Source organism: Achroia grisella, unplaced genomic scaffold, assembly GCF_030625045.1.
Source record: "Achroia grisella isolate CSIRO2021 unplaced genomic scaffold, CSIRO_AGI_Agris_v1 utg146, whole genome shotgun sequence".
Taxonomy (NCBI): Eukaryota; Metazoa; Arthropoda; class Insecta; order Lepidoptera; family Pyralidae; genus Achroia; species Achroia grisella.
The window spans coordinates 224,619-244,179 of record NW_026712636.1 but is presented as its reverse complement, the minus strand read 5'-3'; the positions used below and the strand labels follow the sequence as shown (position 1 = coordinate 244,179).

General features: G+C 34.0%; 3 protein-coding genes across 4 annotated transcripts in view; 2 read left to right on the top strand and 1 right to left on the bottom strand.

Moving 5' to 3' along the window:
- LOC131855668 (alpha-actinin, sarcomeric) overlaps positions 1-15,019 on the top strand; it is a 41,068-nt gene extending 26,049 nt beyond the window's left edge. Inside the window, exons 2-20 of one of the 2 annotated variants that reach the window (XM_059206968.1) lie at positions 1,916-2,120; positions 2,593-2,723; positions 3,102-3,336; positions 3,622-3,707; positions 5,268-5,360; positions 5,801-5,904; positions 6,732-6,858; positions 7,344-7,491; positions 7,875-8,025; positions 8,841-9,026; positions 9,309-9,435; positions 9,751-9,846; positions 10,338-10,526; positions 10,842-10,969; positions 11,348-11,526; positions 12,066-12,188; positions 12,620-12,726; positions 13,165-13,323; positions 14,064-15,019. In XM_059206968.1, coding sequence (XP_059062951.1) covers positions 1,916-2,120; positions 2,593-2,723; positions 3,102-3,336; positions 3,622-3,707; positions 5,268-5,360; positions 5,801-5,904; positions 6,732-6,858; positions 7,344-7,491; positions 7,875-8,025; positions 8,841-9,026; positions 9,309-9,435; positions 9,751-9,846; positions 10,338-10,526; positions 10,842-10,969; positions 11,348-11,526; positions 12,066-12,188; positions 12,620-12,726; positions 13,165-13,323 — 2,574 coding nt within the window. In that variant the 3' untranslated portion in view covers positions 14,064-15,019. Of the gene's footprint in view, positions 1-1,915; positions 2,121-2,592; positions 2,724-3,101; positions 3,337-3,621; positions 3,708-4,793; positions 4,880-5,267; positions 5,361-5,800; positions 5,905-6,731; positions 6,859-7,343; positions 7,492-7,874; positions 8,026-8,840; positions 9,027-9,308; positions 9,436-9,750; positions 9,847-10,337; positions 10,527-10,841; positions 10,970-11,347; positions 11,527-12,065; positions 12,189-12,619; positions 12,727-13,164; positions 13,324-14,063 lie in introns of both variants that reach the window. The other variant, XM_059206967.1, reaches the window with a different exon arrangement.
- A 1,066-nt stretch (positions 15,020-16,085) lies between these two features.
- Positions 16,086-17,206, bottom strand: LOC131855667 (uncharacterized monothiol glutaredoxin ycf64-like). Its single transcript, XM_059206966.1, has 2 exons — positions 16,854-17,206; positions 16,086-16,430 (listed from the first exon to the last, which is right to left on the bottom strand). Exons 1-2 carry the CDS (start codon positions 17,107-17,109, stop codon positions 16,246-16,248), a joined length of 441 nt encoding a protein of 146 aa, XP_059062949.1. The 5' UTR covers positions 17,110-17,206; the 3' UTR covers positions 16,086-16,245.
- A 487-nt stretch (positions 17,207-17,693) lies between these two features.
- LOC131855574 (serine/threonine-protein phosphatase 4 regulatory subunit 2) lies at positions 17,694-19,552 on the top strand. Its single transcript, XM_059206851.1, has one exon. The coding sequence runs from the start codon at positions 17,851-17,853 to the stop codon at positions 19,366-19,368; it is 1,518 nt and encodes a 505-aa protein (XP_059062834.1). The 5' UTR covers positions 17,694-17,850; the 3' UTR covers positions 19,369-19,552.
- The last annotated feature ends 9 nt before the right edge of the window (positions 19,553-19,561 follow it).

Genomic DNA, 19,561 nt, shown 5'->3' with positions numbered 1-19,561 from the left:
GGATTTTTTTGCTGATGTCTCACGTATCACATACCTTTGTTTACACCTACTACGATTGTGAACTCTTTCACAATAACATTGTAAGCTATTACCGGATACATATTGGTGCCTATAAGATGTTTTATGAATTTAAATTAGTTCAACAAACAAGGTGACATCATTTGTACAGTGAGTGTACTGTTTGGTGTGCTTGTCTAATAATGAAATAATAGTCAATAAGAGAAGGCAACGCGCAATTAGACGTTATGATGAAGGTTACCAACCTTAAAAACTTCTTGCCTCGTACGAAGGAGTCAAAAATTCGTATGTTGGATCAATCTGACTCTCCAACCCTACATTGTACCTTCGGGGAGGTTCAAATAATCGTTTATTTGAACCACCCCGAAGGTACAATGTACAGGGGCGGGGGTGTCGCAGTTTCACTAATACCATAGTTGTGACGAGGTGGGTAAACAGATGTTAAACTTATTTATAACTCTTAACTCATACATTTCCGTAGGTCGAAAACTCATACAAAATTGTACGAGAATGGTAACATACTCGAAACTAGTGAAATCTTATACCTAACTGAGAATTATCATACATTTGGCAACCTTAACCATAATTGCTGTCCGAATTTCCCAAGTATAAGTAAGCAATGACTTTTATTTGTCAAGTTCGGCCTTGGAACTACCTCCGGAACAAATCATTCGTGCAATTTATCGGAGCGCTAAATAAAGCCAACTACTACACGTACAAGTACATAATAGATGATTGGTAGCTCTTTTCGCAATGGTTTCTGGGTATCCTATTGTTAGAGTTACATAATCAAATTGATTGATATGATTGATATGTTTACCTTGGATTCTTGTTGAAATATTTTAGAATAGGTGTTTTTTTATATATTGTATTTAATGAAAAAGAATCTATGAATATATTTTTATACAAACTAAGTTGTGGGTAGTTGCTAGTTTCAAAATAAATCTGGCAACTACGCGTGGCATTATCTTTCGCATTCCTAACTATATTGTTTGTAGAATTGTGTTCTAGCTACGAATATATCGGTCGAGGTTACGGCTGCTAATAACCGGTCGCAAATTCGGCTGGCGGAGGGTCGGACCCTTCTAACGCGCCCCTGCTCGCTGCAACTGCAGTATTGATTAATGGCACTTGTCTGCCTTTTAAATTATACTTACGAACACCTACATTACTTCACGGTACAATTGTTGTTGCAAACTCTTGGCATATTTTTATTATATACCAGCTGTGGTTTCGGCCACGTGAAATTTATAGCCTATGTGTTAATCTGATGTATAAGCTATATTTCTGTAAAGTTTCATAAAAATCCGTTTAGTAATTTTTGCGTGAAAGAGTCAAACTCAAACTGTCGCGTTTATCTTATTAAGATGTTTAAAATTATGTTGTATGTATTTATTGTACATGATTGTCACTTTCTGGCTTTCATTGCTTTTGACATTCCTTCTTCTAGTATTTTGTTACAATTATTTACCATCTTATCCGTAGTTATTTTCCATATTACATCCCAAATACAGCCCATATTATAAATATTACTAAATCTTGTGTAGGAGAACTGTGTTTAAAATCGGAGTTAAAAAAAATCTTCTAACTTCACTCCACCCCTTTAGAGTTTCGTATGTCTTCTATAACGATAAAAAATGAAGCGACTTAAAAAGAACCGATTTTTCAAACAAACGGGTAGTGAAAAGTGTAAAAACACCATAAAAAATAAAATATAAAGGTCAATATATCTGAGATGAACTCCTAGTAACAATGTGTTAGAATTGCTTTTCACGTAAATAAGTAATATTTTCCAACACACAGTCTCAAACACGACAGGGGTCTTAAACACTAACGGCATAATACTAGTACATCTAGGTTCTCGATTAAATTGACATTTGCCACTATTTCTTTCCAGACATTCACAGCATGGTGCAACAGTCACCTGAGGAAGGCCGGAACCGGCATAGAGAACATCGATGAAGATTTCCGCAATGGGTTGAAGCTCATGCTTCTGCTGGAAGTCATCTCCGGCGAAACCCTGCCCAAGCCTGACCGCGGCAAAATGCGATTCCACAAGATTGCCAATGTTAACAAAGCTCTGGACTTCATTGCTTCCAAAGGTATTTACAGCAAAATTCTAATTAATATTTTATTTCCACGCTCCTCCATTTGGCAACCATTGTAGTTAAGAGAATGTTCTACGATAGACTTGACTTCATCATCATCCTTGACTGGTTCCCCACTAGAGTATACAGTTTTGCCTTTAGTTCGCCACTGCATATACAGCCATAATAAATATGAAATAAAAAATAACCTAATAATCAATTAAAGTTTTTACAAATATAATATTGTGAAAAATAAATTTCTAATTTGCCAATTCAATAATCAGTATAGGATATATGAACCATAATATCTCAACAACAGTAATCAATTATTACATTTCATATTCAATACTGATGCGCATACAAAAAGTGGCTTTGATTAGATTTAGTTAAATATTTAGATATCTACGCGAACGTCATAATCGCAAAAAAGACAAAATTATATACATTCAAATTGCATTCATATATCGTTTTATTTATAAAATTTCAGGTGTCAAGCTGGTATCGATCGGTGCTGAAGAAATCGTTGATGGCAACCTTAAGATGACTCTTGGTATGATCTGGACCATCATTCTACGATTCGCCATTCAGGACATCTCAGTAGAAGAAATGACTGCTAAGGTAAGGATATATAAATTCGCATTAAAGTACATAATTTATCATATCGTATCTTCTATGTACAATAAATAAACAACGATAAAAATAATATAAATAACATAAGGTATACACAATAATGGTACAGCAGTATAGGTTATCTTTCTTTGCTACTCCTCTTTGTATCTACAACAACGAGATCTATCTCTGTGCCATCACTTCTGTACATTCTACTAATTTTATAAATGCCAAATTTTGTGAGGTATAGTGTACTTTTGCTACTATTACCAAACTACTGAAAGAATTTTAATTAATTTCGGACGGATCATTTTGTAGATTTACCAGAATGCCGTGAGTTAGCATTTTATAAAGAAGAAAATTCATTGTAAATCTGTATAATTACAGGAAGGTCTGCTACTCTGGTGTCAACGCAAGACTGCACCATACAAGAATGTCAACGTCCAGAACTTCCATCTCTCATTCAAGGATGGTCTGGCATTCTGTGCTCTAATCCACAGACACAGGCCAGACCTTATCGATTACAGCAAACTATCAAAGGACAATCCTTTAGAAAACTTGAACACTGCTTTCGATGTAGCAGAGAAGTATTTAGACATCCCTCGCATGTTGGACCCTGACGGTAAGTTCCTTTTAAGTATTAATGCGTCCATATATATATATAGATCTATATACTATATATAGACGCATTATAAGACAAGACAAAATAAACTAGAACGCATAAATGAACACCAAAAGTAAAAACTCATTACATCTCCAGATAAGTGTCAGTTGACTCATTGTTTATGAAATAAATAATAGGTTGACCAAACCTGGTCTTTTTGTTGTTCCGTATTTGGCAGAATGAAATCAGATGCGTCCATTTATAATTATGACATGTATGAACTAAATGTAATGAATATTACAGACCTTATAAACACACCAAAGCCGGACGAGCGCGCCATTATGACTTATGTCTCGTGTTACTACCACGCGTTCCAAGGCGCGCAACAGGTATATGAAAACGATGGTCGACCACTACGCTGATTTGTTTTACCCGACCCTAACGCTAGGCCTGTGTGTATCACTTATAGCATGATCTGAGAGCTTCATATAAATTCCATGTATCCCTTCATATCTCCCGTCAATATTGTCCCCTGCATTCATTTATAAATATACTTTTGAAACACGTACAACAGCACATTCGACCACGATTATTAAAGCCGTAATCGGCATAGTCGTTGAGAATATTATAAGTACAAATACCTGCGAATGATTAGTCTAATGATATATTATTTACATTCATACAGTTTGGTCATTGTTCTAAAATTGCAATATCAAGTATCAATATATTAATCCTTTCTTCGAACACATGACGTAATAATGTATATCAAAATATCTCAAGATAAAGTTAACAAAATTAAATTCCAAGACATAAGTACTACAATATACAATATTACGAATTTATCGAGAGAAACGGCGGCAATATATAAATATTAATATAGATATTGTGACATTACAAATAGATAACAAATTAATTATTTCGATAAAAAAAATTACTGATAAAATTTATGCAATTAGGTAGTTGATTTCCTGATTCCTTTAAATGGGATGATATTTATGTTGCAATTTTCGATAAATAAATGTAATATTATTGGCGTTTTGTTATTAACAAAGCTAAATTTATTATTACCAATAGATCTAAAAACCTCTCATATATAAATTAAATTATTTATTAATAATAAAATGTTGTAATCATAAAATAGCTTGAGCTTAGCTTCTAAGCCGATATTTCATTTTTATTGACATGAAATTACTTAAAAATATTCGTAGCTCAATTATGAATTCTATTGTCATGACTGTAAAATCCAAAAGCTGTTAGCAACATATTAATTGTACAGTCTTCAGAAACAGAAATTGTTTTCATATATCATAAACTCTACTAAAACATCCTGACACATAAATGTTGTCCATCTATGTTTAGCACCTAGTCAGAGTGATTTAATTTTGTTATCTGATGTGAATAAATCATCAGTGAAAATTTAAAATTGTTGAAAGCATGAACACTAACCCTTGTGTCGCTTGCGTGCCGCTTATCAGATCTACAGAACACAGCGATGCCAGACGAGAGGGCTGTCATGACATACGTCTCGTCATACTACCATTGCTTCTCTGGCGCTCAAAAGGTTTGTCACATAAACCTAATATTGCTTTATATGATTACTAATTACCTATATTTTCTTTTGAGTAAGTTTCCCTAGATATAATTGTATTTTACTTGACCACAGTATATTTGAAAGAAAACGAGGCTTACACTGTCCTAGTTAGCATAAAGCATCTATTTTATTCTAGTAAAACATAACTAAACATAAGTCGCAAACGCATATGTACCCCTAGTGTTCCAGAAGCTATAGTAACCGGTTACCATCAGATGGACCGTATGCTTGTTTGCCAATGTTGTGATATTAAATAAACTTTATTAAAATTTCATGAAAAAGTACATGTTCTTATTTTTATTAGACTTTTGTTTCCAATAATTTTAATATATATTAATAATCAAAATATTTTTTCTAGGCTGAAACCGCCGCGAACCGCATCTGCAAGGTTCTCAAAGTTAATCAGGAGAACGAACGCCTGATGGAAGAGTATGAGCGTCTTGCCAGTGATGTAAGTAATAGTTCAATTTGTTATAACAAATCTATAATATTAAAATAAAGTCTGATTACTCTGAACTTCTGAAATAATTAAAACAAAATACTTCATACACTAAATAATATACTAACTACTTATAAAAAAAATATTAATTTAATTCATGTTTCATACTTCCAAAACTTCTTTATTCTCGTATTATTAATATCATGATCAGGTAATCAGGCCTTAACACGAATAATTTTATATCGAGTAAGATTTCCTCTTTTGAAGTTTCGACTATGTTGCACTAACTGACTAGAATACATCTAATTTAGGTATCGTTTGATCGTTCAACTACCGCATACATTATCCAAAGAACATCGCAACACACGTAGCACTAAATTCAGACATAATTAATTATGTTAATATATACCTACTAAACGCGAAAGTTTAAAAGTAACTGTTTATTTTTTAAGTTACTGGACTGGATCCGGCGCACGATGCCTTGGCTGAACAGCCGCCAGACTGACAACTCACTCGCTGGCTGCCAGAAGAAGCTGGAGGACTATCGTACTTACAGGTTAAACATATATTTTTATTGATAACTTCTTATTTTTATCGTCAGCTTGACGGCAAACTAGCAAACCTAATGGTATGCAGTAACCGACGCCTATATATGTGAACAGAAGCACATCATGTTGTCAACTAACACACGTGATGCCACTCATGCGTCGCTATTCCAGAGGATTAAGATGTCATGCCTCTTACAATGTAATTTCACTGCTTAATCTGCACCAAACAATAAAACACAACTTACAATGCAAGCTATTTAACGCTGGCGGCTGAAATAATGTCAAGTAGGTATCCATAAGCAAAGCAAGTATCTACTAACATTTTTTTATGTATTATAAGCTAATGACTAATCTTATGATAAGTGGAAATCATCTTATATAGACAACACCATTTTGTCATGTGCCTCGGCCATGTCACTTAACACGCGTAGTATGTCTCCTTACCATGAAGTTACACAGGCTTGTATCAGTCTTTAAACGCCTTTAAAAATTATTAGGGGCAAAATTAGTTGAGACAGAGGTATCCAAGAAAGCGTTTCTGCACAAAGTCTATCTTGGTTAATTACCCTGGATAGTTCGCACAGCTCCATCTAGTCTCAACCTAAGCAGACCTTGTGTTATATGTACTATACGATTGATATCACATTAATACTTAAATATATACATGAAAAACACCCAAACCGATACAAACTCGTCCATAGAAATGTTTGTTCCGTGAGAAGAATCGAACTCACGACTCTGTACTTCAGTACACTGGGCTAACAATAAACCGTTGGACCACCGAGGCTATCACTGACTGACAAAAAGACATTGAAATAGTATTTTTATTATTCAGGCGTAAACACAAGCCGCCACGCGTAGAGCAGAAGGCCAAGCTGGAGACCAACTTCAACACCTTGCAGACCAAGCTGCGCTTGAGCAACCGCCCCGCATATATGCCCACCGAAGGCAAGATGGTCTCTGTAAGTATAACTTTATCTTCCACAAGTCGTAAATGGTTAATATTTTTACTTACTACCTACTTTTTTAATGGCTTATAAAAAATAATAAGCAGCAATATAATTTATGACAAAATCGCATCGATAAATTTTGTCTATGGTATTCGCCCTTTTGTGGAATTATCCCAATCTTGCGTCATTAGGTACAAATTATTTTTTGTAAATGAATGAATCTCTTTAATATCTATAACATGTTTTTTCATATTTACAAGTATTTCTTTTGATTAAATATAGATTGTAAAGAGCTTCCAGTATATTCAAGCCCGCCTCTATTGTAACAATTTATGTGTGGCACTGCAATTTTTTTACAATCAATTTTAAAAGCAATCTTGTTACGTAGGTTCAACTAATTAAAATATTAAACAAATTAAAATTAATTAAATTAAATAATGCAGAATATTATTTATTTTTAATTGAATAAGTTTATTTAATGGGCTCACCATTTATAGGACATCTCTCAAGCATGGAAGGGTCTGGAAATCGCTGAGAAGGCATTCGAGGAATGGCTTCTCAGCGAGATGATGCGCCTTGAGCGTCTCGAGTATCTCGCCCAGAAATTCAAGCACAAAGCCGACATCCACGAAGACTGGACCAGGGGTAAGTATTACAAAACACATTTCGTTTTATTCAATATAGCATAATAGGAGACTCCTATAAGGTAACCTCACGCTGTAAATTTCTCGTTTACATTAGAAGCTTAAAAATCTTTTTTAGAAGATAATTACAACTACGGATCGTCCGTTTTGCGTCTGATGGCCTACAGGTCATTACTGCAAACATCATAATTGTGCTAAAAAAGCGCAGCCAACGCAGAGCGCTGTATTAGGCAAGTGTATAGGTAACCTAACAAACTGTTCGTTTAGAAAGACAACAAAGAACATGGTAATTATAATATTAAGGGAATATGCGAACATTTACTAAGCCAACTAAATTGTTATAAATATTTACATTAAACAATTTTTATCTCCATTACTTCACAGGTAAGGAGGAAATGTTACAATCGCAAGACTTCCGTCAGTGCAAGTTGAACGACATCAAAGCTCTTAAGAAGAAGCACGAGGCGTTCGAGTCGGACCTCGCAGCGCACCAAGACCGCGTCGAGCAAATTGCGGCCATTGCACAGGAACTCAAGTAATTAACTTAATTTTTTTATTCTAATGTAAATTGTATGTGTATTCTCTTATGGATAAAAATTAAATCAACAATCCCAAAGTCGAATCAAGGCAATGAGTGGCTAGTTGGATTCTATTGCTGTGGATACAGTATAATATATAGAATGTTCTTATAACTTCGGGTTTCCGCATCAGTGCCACATCAGAGAAAAGTAAAATTTGATAAAAAAAATAGCAAATAGTGTGGTTATAGAATATAACTTTATTTGTGTTTATAACGCGCGTGTTTAATGAGCTGAAATTAGACCCACTTATTTATGTGTGTTGAAAAATTAATAATAATTTAAAATTTTTGGACATTCCAACATTATATTGTTAGTAGCACTAGTATTACCCTCTCACTACTAGCTATGCCACGTCTGTTAGGTTGACTGGTAGAGATCTCTTTTAGAGATAAGTCCACCTTATAATTAAGTTTACTATTGTATTTCAAAGTGTAATAAAGAATATATAAAATAACACTATGTGTGGTGCGTGTGATCATGACAAGGGCCCTCACTGCGAGCTGAGTAACCACATGGTGAAATTAGGCCTTACCTCAAAATCAATCTGCCGATTTTGCCAAACAGAAGAGGAAACGCCACTATATGTCCTATGTGATCGTAGCCGGCTCATGCATAAACGAAATATCTCCGGGGGAAGGTATACACTATATCGTCTAGGTAGCGAACTTTGAATAAGGGCGAGCACAGTAGATCTTTACAGGTCTTAGCACTCGACAATAGCCCAAAGCTCCCAATAAATTTAAAATAAAACGGTGGTGGTGTGTGTCAGCACGCTGGAGTACCACGAGGTGGGCGCGGTGAACGCTCGCTGCCAGCGCATCTGCGCGCAGTGGGACCGGCTGGGCGCGCTCACCCAGCGCCGCCGCCAGGCGCTCGACGACGCCGCGCGCGTGCTCGAGCAGGTCGACCTCCTCCACCTCGAGTTCGCCAAGCGCGCCGCGCCCTTCAACAACTGGTCCGTACCTATGCTTTATATTATTATTACACGTTGAAAAAAAAATTATTTTTTCTTGAAAAAAACAATTTTAACGTACCACTATTAATAATTAATTTATTATTTATTATTGATGATTACAAAAATTGAGTTTTTTTTATTATTTTGTATACATACACATATACAAACTAACTTAAAAGGCGGTTTGTATGCGATATACGTGTTTCAGATACACCGTATCATATTCTCTATGGAATTCTTCCATGGAAAGTTATTGATGATACTTTAAAAATAATATTGCAGGCTGGATGGAACCCGCGAAGATCTGGTGGACATGTTCATCGTCCACACCATCGAGGAAATCTCTGGTCTCATGGACGCACATGCTCGATTCAAGGCCACCCTCGGCGAAGCTGACAAGGAATACCAGGTCTGTGTTACGAAGAGAGGCTCTTCCCAATAAAATAGTATTATTTATAGATCATTTTAACAGTATTAAATAGGTATAGATAGTATCATTTGACCAATTCAAAAAAGATGCCTTTTCTTACAAGTTTACCTGCGCGGCACTACTAATTCTCTTTTCCCATGATTATTGTGAAATAAATTAATGAGTATACTTTTTAAACAAACCTATCTTATTTATATTGAATCGGATCAAACGATATCTGAGCTCATACAGTTAATGAAATAAACATTCAAACATCTTAACCTGCGCATGTATAATATTCGAAATTTGTTACAGGCTATAGTAAATCTGGTGCACCAAGTGGAGTCCATCGTCAAACAGCACCAGATCCCCGGTGGGCTGGAGAACCCCTACACCACTCTTACTGCTCACGTAAGTCAAAGATCACTACTATCTCTATAACGTGAATTTGATAGCATTCACTCTTGTTTCCCGATTGACACCTAATTTCTGTCTTCGACAGTATATTCCGGATACTATGTTAGAATCTTAAGATTAATAGATGCGTCACGAATAATATAAATGTCACGTACGTGTGACTTCGTGACATTTACATATTACAGTCAGAGAATGTTTCTATAAATCTCAATACTAAAAAACATTGTGTTATTTTGCATATATGTTGGTCTGGAAACTATTGTCCCAATAAAATAAATAATCAAAATCCTTAGAAGTTAACATTTTAAGAGTGATGGTCCATTGTATGTACTACTATAAAAAAACAAAAACGGGGATATAAAAGTATCTCCCTTTTTGAAGTTAGCAACTCTGAAAACTTGTATCCCTTTGTAGGCTCGAGTGCCTATAATGTCCAAGGAAATGTAAAGATGTAGACAGATATAAACAACAACCTGTATAACCAGGAGCTGAACCGCAAGTGGTCGGACGTGCGACAACTGGTGCCACAGCGGGATGGCACACTGGCTGCGGAACTTCGCAAACAGCAGAACAACGAGGCGCTGCGACGACAGTTCGCGGAGAAGGCCAACGCCGTCGGGCCTTGGATCGAGAGGCAGATGGACGCTGTTACCGCAATCGGCATGGGCCTGCAGGTACGTATCTTGTAAATCTTACAAGTTAGGATTTTATACTCTTAATAACAAACCCCAAAATCTCCTAAAAACATCTCACAGATATAATATTAAAGTTTTCATTACAATTTGAGTACCTGACATCGCCGTAGAACCGCTGCCGGAAAATAAAGCGGTGAATTAGGACTAGCACTTCTTTTTAAATTTTTATTTTTCATTAATTTAGAGTCTGTCTATTTTTGCTACGCCAAAAAAAGAAAAACTAGACAATATATGAAAAGTGTTATTAAATCATACACCAGACCGTGAAATATTTGACTAAATAATATGTTACAGGGCTCTCTAGAAGACCAGTTGCACAGGCTGAAGGAATACGAGGCAGGCGTATACGCGTACAAGCCACACATCGAGGAGCTCGAACGCATACACCAGGCTGTACAGGAGGGCATGATCTTCGAGAACAGGTACATAGGAGTTAACCTTGTGATAACCCATATCAACAAATACCTATATATATACATTGCTTTTTACTAATGAATTATTATGAGTAAAAAGCTTTTATCAAAATATTTTATAGTGATACAGTATAAGATTCCTATTACGTGATAGATTTCGTTTAATAACTAAACAATTTTATTATTGAATATTATTTACTATTTTAGCAAGCTTCAGTTCTAAATATCATTAAAAAAAAACAAAACATATATATATATATATTAATTTAATTTGTCTATTTACAATTTCCGTTAATAAATATTATCACTTAATGAATAAGAGTAATTGTAGAGTAGGTAACTAGGTATATCTTAAGCCCATTTTTCAATAGGTAATATATTTGACAGGTATTCACAATACACAATGGAAACGTTACGAGTCGGTTGGGAACAGCTGCTCACGTCAATCAACCGAACCATCAACGAAGTGGAAAACCAGATCCTCACACGCGACTCGAAGGGTATCACACAGGAGCAGCTCACAGAATTCCGTTCATCGTTCAACCACTTCGACAAAAACCGCACTGGTATACAGACTAATAAATTTAATCTTAGTAATATTATAAAAAATGTGCGTGTGGATGGATGAATTGATTACTCTGTACAAAACTATGGATTGGATTGAGCTTCATCAGAATAACACATAGGCTATAATTTTTACGCGGATGAAACCGCGAGCACAGCTAGTAAACCATAAAATGAAGTAGAAGGTAATTTAAGACTCTTCGAATAAATACCGACGCAATCTTTATAAAATTACTAATATACGTATACACATAAAAATAGGCAAAATACATTGAAACTAACGACTCATTTTTGCCGTACATAATTGATTTAAAGATAGGAGATTCTCAAATCGATTTTTTTTAACACTGTGTGTGTAATATTCTCTATCTCCAACTGAAAATAAACTGGTTCTCTTTAGCAAAAATGTAGTTAAATTATCATATATACTACTATAATTATCTATCTAAATACATGTGTTAAAAAACGTAACTAGTTCTGAAACGACTAATGCAGTTTCTACAAATATATTTATAATAATCTCTAAATTAACTACTCCCAGGCCGCCTAGCACCCGAAGAGCTGAAGTCTTGCCTGGTGTCTGTTGGATACAGCATCGGCAAAGACAGACAAGGAGAACTCGACTTCCAACGCATTCTCGCTGTTGTCGATCCCAACAATACAGGTATAAATTGGATACTTATAATTGTTACGAATAAAATAAAATTTATTCAGAGTTCATATATACTTAATTTCCTATATAAAACATTTCTAAAGAGGCAATCATTTTAATTGCTGAAATATACTTTTTATTTTGTCATTAAAAAACACAATGTTTAAAACAGTGGATAGATTTTTACTGTTAATGTTTCATTTTAAAGTGGACTGTTACTTATTACAAGTTTTTAACAGTTTATGACTACCATATTTAATATACTATCTAACGTTAAACACAGTTAGATAGTACTGGTGCAATTAAAACATATATAACAATACTCTACTTATTAAATCACATCAAGCCGTTTAGTATATTATACATATATACAGAGAAAATCATTAACCGTTTGTCTTCAGAAGACTGATAATATTATTTAATTTTGTAATATAATGTTTTAGGTTACGTGTCGTTCGATGCGTTCCTGGACTTCATGACAAGGGAATCTACAGACACAGACACCGCTGAACAAGTCATCGACAGCTTTAGGATTCTAGCCGGTGATAAGGTATGTAAAGAAATATGTTTTTTTAATTAATTTGGAATCTCAAAGAAGTCATGCTGTTCATTAGGGTCACGTGATTGTTGCCAATTCGAAGTCTCTCTAGACTATATAGTATCATGTAATTGTACATTAAATTACCTCGCTTTTCAATCGAAATACAGATTATAAATATGTTGAAAAATTTGAGTTCGTGATATTACAATAAATATAACAATTATCAATGAATAAGATTAATGTCAGGAATAATATGTTGAAGGAATGTTGGACTCCAGTCTCCGCAATTAGCCTCTCATTCGGGCCGTTATGCGTGCAATGTTGAAGGAATGTATTGAACCGTTACGGTCGCAACTGTATCATGAACTATTACTATTAAGAATGAATACGATGAATGTCAATACTAATAATATACGTAACAATTGTACTATACGTTTGCGTTTGCAGCCGTACATCACGGCGGAGGAGCTGCGACGCGAGCTGCCGCCCGACCAGGCGGAGTACTGCGTGGCTCGCATGCCGCCCTACCGCGGGCCCGGCGCGCCGCCCGCCGCGCTCGACTACATGGCCTTCTCCACCGCGCTCTACGGCGAGACCGACCTCTAGGTACCCCCGCACACTCTAACCTACATGCCTATACTGTATGCTGCCTACAGTGAAAATTGATACTAGTAACATCCGCCGTATCAAATCACAGCAGGAACCTAAGAATTTATAAAACCAAGCATTTTATATATAATCTGCGAAACAAATAAAATATAAGACAATAAATACCTCACGCTGTTATATCCCCATTCCCTGTAATTTCTTAGCCATACGTAACCCTACAAACCGAAACGCAACTTGCAAAGCAAACTGCTGATGCTTAATACGAAGACGGCTTTATAAAAAGTTCTTGGATAATAATATTTCAAAAACAAGTCAATAGTGTCTAAGCAGTCATAACACAATTTGTAAACGTAAATAATTATATATATACAATAAGGTTATCAAAAACGAAATGGTAGTTGGAAATGAAAATCGTCACCATTTAACCTTGTCATTATAAACCAACTCAAAACAAATTCTTGGCTCACAGTAGGTACATCTATTCTAATTGTTTACATCTGTGTACAGAAACGGCTTTGGGTTTATGTAGCAATAATAGATATACGAAAGCAATGTTTTTCTGCCAAATCTTCTAAAGAGAAGCGTAGCAACTAAATCCGCTAATTGGAGTTCATTTGAATGTTAGTTGCATTCGAGCAAACTGAGGGACTAATCGAGCGACCAAATTTAGAGTTTAGACAATCGAAATTCATAAATCGAGATGTTTTATCATGTAGTTCACTAATTTTATGACTTAGACACAGGTCTCAGAAGAATACTGAAGATGGGAGAACGTCGCCGCCGCGCCGAGCACCGAAAGCACTAATCACTTGGCTCGAGATATCACTTGGTGTTGGCGTCACGACACACAAAGAGTATTTACTTTACATTGGCAGGGAATACCTAAATCGCCCTAAAGCCCGTCAATGTAACGAAAACAGTCTTTGTGATAAATTTAGTCTATTAAACAGTTCTATATCAATATGTGCAATGTTCAAACCAAAAATGCCATTAACTTTCATATACAGTAAACTCTGCTCCCTAATGTTTATAGTAACCTTTTGGCTCAAATCAGAGGAATCACTTTATGTTTACAACTCTCTATTTATACATTAGTATTAGGTAATTTTTAACTTTTATATGAAATCCTCAGAAAGTCACAAGAAACTTATTATGTAAGATAAAAATGGTGCTAATATTAGGCTTGACTAATGTGTGACACCAAAATAAGACTCATTCACATTGTGAGAATGTTGATGTTATATTTTTTTTATTTATAAGCAAACATTATTTATACAAGTTTAATTTTTGATTACTGCCACTAGTAATTATTAGTACTTCTATGGTAGATACCTAAGAACAAAATTGTTCTTAGGTAGGTATACATTAAGTTGTCAAAATTTATAAATGTTGCAGGGAAGCGTCACACATATTATTTATATCACGTTGTAATGCCATTACTTGCCTGCATCTATTTATTTATCATTTTGAATATCATTTTTATATGATTTTCGTTTGTGCGAGTATTTTGGATGGAGTACTCAAAATAAATGATCTGCCATATGTTTTGTCTTTTAATATTGACTGCTCTGTTCCAACAAATTACAACAATAATGGTGAAAGTAGAGGTATAGAAATTAAGAAAGGATTATGTGCCCAAAAACGTATACTAACTCGAATGTACAGCTAATTTAATAAAGAGCTCTTAAAAACATTGCATATTTTATTTACAACTGCTTAGACATTATTTATTATAGGTACAACAGGAACCAAATTATATTTTTTGCTTTTATGTACAATATTCAATATATTAAAAACTAAGTAACTTGAAGGGTTTTAATACATTTTAGTGCAGTGACATATCTACTGTCAATCATACCTAATTGGTACATTTGTATCCAGCCTTAGTTACGGGTGTTACTAGGATGGTACTGAAACATGATAGCACATGGTTTAGCCCACCAGCATGCCATAGAAACCATCATACAGATTATTTATAGCATACAAATAAGTAACAGAAATATTAAAAGTAGTAAGTTAAAGATAAAATATATGGAATATAATCAGATCTAGATAGTCCTCACTCTCCTCACTCAAAGATCAAAGAGCTGTCAAAGTGTATAAATAAAACAGTACATATAAAAAAAATGAATTTAATGACTATTTATTATGAAATTAAACACTACTAAAAATTAAAAGTAATTCAAGCTACCTACCAATATTTACATTTAGACTCCAGGCATCACTAAGCAGTGATCATATAACATTTTTTTCCATGCCTATAATTACTAAACTCTGTCCAGTAAAGAAAAAAAATTATATAACATTATTATATACAATTTGTCTCTTTTTAACAATAGCATTTCAATGTATTTTTAAATGCACATATCTAATGAAATTGAACATATTATTTTAAATCCCTACAGTTTTAAAACATCTTTATGGATTGTAAACAAAATTGTGATCATACAGCTGAGAAAAAAATAAACTGTATGCAAGAGATAAGTTATGAAATATACCATACAATATCGACGTAACATATACATAAATCTTTGTGTTATGAAGACAGACTATAAATGAGGTAAGTATAACTGATATTATGTAAAATTACATAATTATAACAGCACCACAACATTTAAATTTTAGCTTCAAATTGTGTAACAATATTTATCACATTATAATTTAACTACAATAATTAATAAAGGAACACACAAAAGTTTAATTTCAATGACAAGTCACTTAATGTAATTTCACTATTACATATGAGAAATATTCATATGAAAATAGTAGAGCACTAAAAGATATGCAATCAATATTTTGTAAAATAATAAAGTTCAGGTCATTCAATATACTCAGTAATAATAATAATGAATAAACTTTAAATGAGTCGACCACAAATTTAATTACAAATTCTATCTATAATTTATTTGAATTATTATATTACTTTTTGTCTTCTTCCTTTGGTTGTTCAGCTGTAAGTAATGCACTCTTTATGCCAACTTTCTTCAACTCTTCAACAAGTTCTCCAGATTGATGCATTTGCAACATAATATCGCAACCACCAACAAATTCACCATTAATAAATACTTGAGGGATTGTCGGCCAATTTGAATAATCTTTGATTCCTATAAACAAATAATTTTTTGTACACATATTTCATTTGAAAATAAAATAAAAGTTAATAAAATATTTATATTAACTATTTATAATAGTAACAAAAATAAATTATTGTATTTATTTTTATACCTATAAATATATGTAGCGAGTGAGATTTGTATGTAGGACTCTATTTCCGCATTTACCCTCTCATCCAGGCAGTTGTGCATGTAGTTCATTAACAGTAATCATTAAAATAACTAGCTACGTAGCCCGTAAATTCAGTTAGTATGTATTGTACGTTAATTCATGTATTTTAGGCTATTGAAATCTCAAATTTCATTAAAATGTCTGTCCAGATTTTGTGTAAAAAGTATAAACATACATCGTATTGCTAAAATACGCTTTTATAATAATAACAGAACTAAAGAATAAATAAAATGTTATCTAACCTTGTCTAATATTTTCATCCGAAAGGACATCGTGACTTTCATATGGAACAGCGTGCATCCGCATTATCTGGACTACGGCATTACTAAAGCCACATCTAGGTGCATCTGGAATTCCTTTCATAAATACTACAACTTTATTATTTTTTACTAATTGATCAATTTTATCCTTAGTTGCAGCATCCGCAAGAGAGCGACAGGATAATTTCACGGCATTATTGTAAATTGATAACAAGTTTCTTCTCAACAAGTTATTCATTTTTTAATAAATTACTATTTATATGAACAAAATACTTATTACAAGTTTGTTTTAATATTATTATAGTAATTTCTTGTAAAAATAATTCAAGAAAAATAAAAATAGACATTTTTTTTCCCATATTCGTCCATCTCCTTTTCAGTGATGGAACAGGCAAAGATCTTTTTTTTTTTTTTCCCATATTCGTCCATCTCCTTTTCAGTGATGGAACAGGCAAAGATCTCCGTATCAATCAAGTGATGAGGCCAAAGGCCAATTGTATGTTTTTGTCATAGACAGTAACTTGCTTATTTTAAAATTATTGCCATGTGCGAAAAAACAATTACGACTTTTATGAGGCAAAATGATTGGTAATTCCGGAATTCCTGTTAGCAACGAAAATTAATCTCATCAAAATTGCCTTTAATAAAAATCGCATTAAAATTTTTCAAATCATTTTGTAACAAACAGTCATAATCAAAAAGGCAATTTTTGAATACAATCCACAGAGTCAATCAGAGTCATAATCTGTGATCGTTATCAATAGCATTGAAAGTCATCTGTGGAAAGGATAATCTAGCATAGTCTTTTTAATCTGTGGTAAGCACCAATAATATGTTGATCTGTGAAATAATTCTGTACTGTGAATAATCAAATTGCTGTTTAGAATTTGTTATAAATTCTTTATATTTATTTATTGAAACATCCACATTCTTCTATTTTCTAAAAATTAGAAAGTATCTTACGTAAATTTTGTAATTCATGAATATGGAAAACGCAGAAGAAATTTTTCATTTCCTAGAAGAGTTCTCAAAACGCAAATCGAAAAATATACCCCAAGAACTAAACGACTATTTGGCTTACGTTGCACGTACCGGCGATCCTGTCTACCAGTGGTCTCTTGTCAAGTGCTTATTTAAAGAAAAATTGTTAAATGCGATTACAGATTTCTACGACACTGCACCAGGTCTCGATATACCGCCTTACCCAAACGTGGACCCTTTCAACTATGACACCATGAAAAATAGCCTATTAGAACGTTTGGATTCCTTTTCTTCAGCACCTTTCACCGTGCAAAGGATTTCCGAGCTTCTTACTTGCCCCCGTAAGCAATATAATAGAGTTGATAAATTTATGAGAGCTATAGAGAAAAACATTTTAGTAGTGAGCACTAGAGAACCAGGCATACAACGTCATGTTGACCCAGATAATGTGGAGCCTATGGAACCTATAGTGAATGGTTCAGATAACAACTCGGAATGCAATGTTGATGTTGAAATGGAAGATATGTCTTGGAAGGAAAATATAGACCAACCGCAGAACTCTGAACCACAACCTGGATCTTCTGATGCTCACATATCCATAGAAGATATTGAAGCAAGACTGAAAGCTAAAAAAGATAGCCCCGTTGACATTAAAGCAAAAATAGACCCTCAATATGAGTCTGTAACTCCACCGGAACTGAATGTGTCACCTGACATTCCAGCTAATGAAACTAAAAACACTCTATCTAATACCAATGTTGACACAATTTCCTCAATAGATGATGAAACTAAAATTGGAACAGGTACTAACATAACAGAACCTAATATTGAAACAAAAACTGATGTAGAAATGGCAACAGAAGATACAGTACCTCATGCATTAGTTATCCCAGAAATAAAAGTTGATGATGCAGAAATGATTGAAAAGAAACTAAATGAGCCCAATATAGAGCAGCTACAACAGAAAGTACCAGAAGAGGAATCTGTCTCTACGGACATAAAAACTTCTGATAGTCAACCAATTGATGAAAGTAGTTCAGATTCCACAAAAGAAGAAACTGAACCAAAGCTTATATCTGAAGTTTCCACTTCAAGTGAAGAAAGTTCTTCATCTAGTGATGTCACAGATGGAAATAGTAATTCTCCTAAGACTGATGAAGCTCAACCTGTTGATATTCAAGAGGAAACAAATATAACTGATGTCACAATAGAAAAAGTGAATGTAGTGCAACCTGCAGAAAATTCTTCCACTTCTGTAGATAATACAATTCAAGAAACCCCAACTCAATTAACTATACAACCTGATAATTATTCAATTTCAGATGTTAACTCTGAACTACCCCAACATTCACCTAAAAAAGCCTCAGATAAAAGTGTAGAATCAACTCCAGACAAGGAAAAGGAAGAAGAAGAAAAATCACCAGATGTGGAAAAAGATATTACAGACAAAATACAAGTTGATGAAGTGACTGACAACACAGAATCACATGTGACAACTGATATTTCTGAATCATGAATTTAGCCATGTGATGTCACAGTGGCAGTACTGATATTGTGTTAGCAAAACATAACTTGTAGTTTTCAATATAATCTAGAACTATATATTGTGTCAAAAACTTTGGTCACACCAAATGTACCTATCCAGCCTAACAATTGCTAGTAAATAAATAACTGAAAAATTTGTACATGTATTAATATCATGTTTATAT

What these genes read in the sequence shown, in the direction of transcription:
- LOC131855667 (XM_059206966.1), bottom strand. Translation starts at nt 17,109, where the DNA reads ATGAATAACTTGTTGAGAAGAAACTTGTTATCAATTTACAATAATGCC. An exon ending in GGATGAAAATATTAGACAAG is followed by an intron (nt 16,431 to 16,853) that starts GTTAGATAACAT and finishes ATTTGTTTATAG; the next exon opens with GAATCAAAGATTATTCAAAT.
- LOC131855574 (XM_059206851.1), top strand. Translation starts at nt 17,851, where the DNA reads ATGAATATGGAAAACGCAGAAGAAATTTTTCATTTCCTAGAAGAGTTC.